The sequence below is a fragment of the Vombatus ursinus genome, unplaced genomic scaffold, assembly GCF_900497805.2.
Source record: "Vombatus ursinus unplaced genomic scaffold, bare-nosed wombat genome assembly UNPS02009490.1, whole genome shotgun sequence".
NCBI lineage: Eukaryota > Metazoa > Chordata > Mammalia > Diprotodontia > Vombatidae > Vombatus > Vombatus ursinus.
In genome coordinates this window covers 7,410-12,075 of record NW_020949268.1, presented here as the reverse complement: position 1 = coordinate 12,075, position 4,666 = coordinate 7,410, and the positions used below count along the sequence as shown (strand labels likewise).

At 46.6% G+C, this 4,666-nt stretch overlaps 1 protein-coding gene across 1 annotated transcript; it reads right to left on the bottom strand.

Moving 5' to 3' along the window:
• Positions 1-269: 269 nt before the first annotated feature.
• On the bottom strand, positions 270-3,180 carry LOC114035894 (CD70 antigen-like). The gene is made up of 3 exons (XM_027852280.1): positions 2,975-3,180; positions 1,819-1,900; positions 270-928 (listed from the first exon to the last, which is right to left on the bottom strand). Exons 1-3 carry the CDS (start codon positions 3,119-3,121, stop codon positions 516-518), a joined length of 642 nt encoding a protein of 213 aa, XP_027708081.1. The 5' UTR covers positions 3,122-3,180; the 3' UTR covers positions 270-515.
• Positions 3,181-4,666: the final 1,486 nt, after the last annotated feature.

Here is a 4,666-nt window from a genome sequence, read left to right as displayed (position 1 = left end):
CGCTGAGACTTTCTCATGCCCAAAAGGCTGAGACTCTCGTGCTCGCTTGTCACCACGGGAGTTACTAATGTTCAGATTCCTTAAGAGTCTGGCCTATATGTTTTATCTCTAATAAACTTTTTCTCTGGCTGGAAGAAGATTTGAGTTGAATTCTTTCAGGCAAGGCCCAGTGTCACAATCTTGGGGTCCATTGAAGCACCCCAAAACCTCTAGACCTCTTCACTTTGAGCTGAACCTTGAAGAAAAAGAAGAATTCTGAAAGTTGGAGCTAAGAAGAAAGTGTATTCCAGGCAGGGGGAAGAGCTTGCATAAATACATAGAGGCTGGTGATCTATTACCAAGTTTGGGAAAGAGCATAAAGCTCAAGTTGGCTCGGGCTTAGTATGCACTCGGGGAATAAGGGGAAGAAAGGCTAGGAATTTAGACTGGAACCACTGTTAACAGACTCTTGCCCAGCATCAGTTGTTAGGGAATTCACCTAGCCTAGGTTATAGTGCCCCAAAAGTCCAGGACCATCAGTATTCTATAAGAGGAGGTGGACATAACCAAGAGGCTCCAAAGAAAGTCTCATCACCATTGGGTGAAGGTATTAAGGGATATGTGAGGTTGACATAGACGGTGTCCTTGTAGCTAAGGTTCATCTGGAGGCTGGCACTCAGTGAGCATCTGCCCTGGAAGTGTCTTCGGAGGAGGCTGGAATGGCGGCCCTGGGCAGAAAGGATGCCAATGGTCAAGGTCTTGACCACTTTGAGCTCAGTGCCCTGGCCTGTGGCCTGGACGCATTGGGCCAGAGTCACCTGGACATAGACACCATAAATGCCACTGCGCTGGGTCTGCAAGGAACCCTGGACCAAAGTGAAGCCATAGATGAAGGAGCGGCCCAGGGATGGACCCCCTTGCCACTGCAGGGTGTTGTCCTGACGGGAACCTAGGAGAGAAAAGGAAGAATAGGGGCTCAGACCCATAGGGGGCCCCATTCACCCATTTACCACAGCTCCCTGGCCCCTCCTTATGCAGAGACATTATGCTAATAACCTATTATTAAATTGGGATCCAGGCTTTTCTCTTTACTATTTCCTCACTAAAGCCCAACCCTTTTTAAAGTCAGTCTCTAAAGACATGACTAATTGAGGAAATTACTTTTAACCCTCAAAGCACAAGCTCCTTAATCTTGGGTGGGATCCCACCCAACTAGGACACCTAAATTCTATTCAGAGTATAAACAGATTCCAATCTTGGCAAGTCCTCTGGAGAAAGGAGCTGCTATCCTTGTACCCCTCTGTTGGATAGGGTGACCCAGCTCATGAAGGAAAAAACCAACCAGATGGTTTGGATGGAGATGGAGTCCCCTGTCCAGATTGCTAGAGGTGGCTGAGTCTCATGATCAAGTCACATTTTCAGCGGAGGAGCTGAAGACTTTTGAACAACCTCATTAAAGTTCCACCAGTCAGGGTTGATTTTCACTTGTCAAGGAAATCCCCTTTCAGAAAGGTTATTTAAAGTTTTCTGGATTTCCATTGTGCATCTTTGGTTACTGAGAGAAACCACTGATCATCAATTTATTGATTGCTAGCTAGCCTAATTAATAAATTGATCATTAATTACCCAGAAAGTCTGCCTCTTGGGGGTTTTTATTCATCACAATACCAAAGGGGGGAGAAAACAAAGACAGACAGAAGCACACACACAAACACACACACACACACACACACATACATGTCTACACACAGACAAACATATAGATGTACACAAAAAGACAAATACTCAGAGAGGACAGAAAGACACATATAGACAGGAAGACTCACAACTCATTGTTACCTGTGTGATTGAGCAGGAGATGGGCTGTGTGAATTGTTTCCTTACTTCCTCCCTGTTTTTCCCTGAATGTATTGTTCTCTGGCTGAGGGAGGAGGACAGCACAGAATGGGATGGAGCCAATTCTGATGTTCTTCAGGCACTTCACAGTCAAAGAAGCCCAGAAAACAATTTCCCTGAAGCCCCCAGTCTCAACCTAAGTTTTGCTATACCCATTTCTCTCTCTCTCTCTCTCTCTCTCTCTCTCTCTCTCTCTCTCCCCCTTCTCCCTCTCTCATTCTCTTTTTCACACACACACACTGTCCCTACTGTCCCTATTCTCCCCTGACTCCAGCCCCTGCTTGACATTTCCTCTTTCCCTTGAGATCTGAATTTTTTAAAATGTTCTTTCATTGCAGTAAGGATTCATGAAAGGCTTTTGGAAGAACTTCTTAGCTTCCTGAAATGGGAAGAGGATAGACCATGAAGGGAGATCTGGGAACAAAATAGGAGGCCTTGGACCAGATACAAGGGGTCTGATGAGCTTACTGTCCCAAAGTTCCTTCCAGATCAAAGAATTTCTGGTAACCCCCTCCACTTATGCTGTGAAGCTCCCCTGCTGTCATCTGAGTCATTGCCTGGGGAAGACCCACTGAAATCATTCTCACTCTTGAGCCCTTGCCTGCCTACCTCCAACCACTCTACCTTGGGATCCACCTCACTGACTTTGGAGTCAAATGGGCTAGGGCACACAGCCTGAGTGGCCCCACAAATAATCCTCTCTTCCCATCATACACGTGCGCTCACATGCGTATACACACATACACATACACACACCAGATCCTAAATCCAGACTGCTTCTCACCTCCTCTCTGTCATTCTCTCCCTGTCTCCCCATCTCTCTCCTTGTCCCCTTATATCCCATGCCTCTGTCTCTCACTTTCCCTGTCTCCCCATATCTCTCCTCCATCTCCATCATCTCTCATATCTCCCTTTCTCTCTCTAGCTCTCCCTGTATCTTCTCTATGTCTCCCCAGGGTCTCCCCTCCTTCTTGTCTGTACCTTTACCTTGATCCTTTCCTGTATCTCTTCCCTAGGGGGTCTCTTCCTCTCCTATACTCTATACCCCGACCCTACCTAAGATCAGGAAATCAGGAAGGTTTACGTGGCACTCACTTACCTCATGGTGGACCTTGCTGAGGGGTCGGGAGAGAAAGTAGCAAACCAGAGAGGACACCAGGAAACCAGCAAACAACCCAGTGACAAAGCCAACCAGGGAACAGCGAAAGTAGATCCTTAGCTTCTTCCTGCCATCCCCAGAGGCCATGGTTCTGCTCTCCTTATGGGGACAGGGGGGCAGGGGGATAAATGGATTGAAGGGAAATATGAGCCTTGTAGGCAGATGGAGAGGGAGTCACACACACACACACACACACACACACAGAACAGAAAAGGGAGAGAAGGAGGGAGAGAGAATGCAGAGAGAAAGAAAACAGAGAACAAAGGGAGGGAGGGAGGGAGGGAGGAGGAGGAGGAGGGAGAGCCAAGAGTGTGTGGGTGACTCTCTAGATAGGCTGAAGACAGCAGGAGGAAATCCAGAGGTCAAAGCCTCCAAAACCTTTCCCCTCCCCTTTCTCCTCCTTCTGTGCTCCCTTTTCACATGTGAATTGGCCTGGGACTTTTTGTAAGGGGGAGGGAAATAAAATTTTCCAGGGCTCAAACCAGGAACCCTTGTACATGTGGCAATGTCTCTCCCTAACTCAGGAGTCACCGCCTACTCTTGACTAAGGTCTTCTCCACCCAGGTACTCTTCCCCAATCACCCGTGCCCCTTCCCCAGCACTGGATATCACAACTAAGGAACCTGTTCTCCCAAAAGGACTCTCACCCTCCAGAGGCAAAAACATGGGTGGAGTACCTAAAAAGAGCCTAGGCCCCTGATTAGGATTTTTTATTGGTGCAAAACAAATCCTAGTTCCTCTTCTTAAACACTGAGGGCCATATGGCTTAGTGACATGCCCATGAGAGGCTGAAGTGCTCAGTGATCAACAACCACAAAGGTACCCATCATAATGGACAGGAAGACATCCAGGTCCAGTTCAAGCTCTTGGTTCTCTATTGTATTCCAACTATCCCTCTGAGATCCCAGAATAGAAAAGAAAGGACCCAGTAACCCTGGATATATCTTCTTCATCTTCCCCTCCCCATGCCCTCTTCCCCGACCAAACCTCCACATCTCATTCCTTAAATGGGATCAAAACACAGCCCATATCAGAAAATCATCTTTCCTTGAACTTCAGAATTGTAAAACAGAATGTCAGAGCTGGAAGGGATCTCTTTCTACCCTTGTCTCTCTGCATCCCTCCTGCCTCTTTCTCTTTCTCTTTCTCTCTTCCTCTGTCTCTCTCTCTCCATCCTTGTCTCTATCTTCCATCTAGAATCAAAGACCCATAGAATGTCAGTGACTGAAAATGACCTTAGAGATTATCTTATTTTAGATGAAGAATAGGGAAACTGAAGCACAGGGAGATGTCTATCCAGTTTTCCCTTGAGTAGGGTTTCAGTCCAGGTTTTAGTGTGTTCCAGGATCAAAAGGTCATTTTCACCCTGTTTCCAAAGTCATCTCACAGCCTACCTGACCATCCTAAAGACTCTCATTACCCCACAATCTCCTTGACTATCTCAGACCCTCCTTTTCTAATCAATAATTTTACTGAATCATTCCACAGTGTCCCACAATCCATCTCACATCCTTCTGAGTCATCTCAGTCACCATTTCACAATTCATATTCATATCTACATCATATCCATATCCACAATTCATTCTAGAAATCTCCCATGTTCATTCCCCCATGCTTTTTTCCCTCCTTACC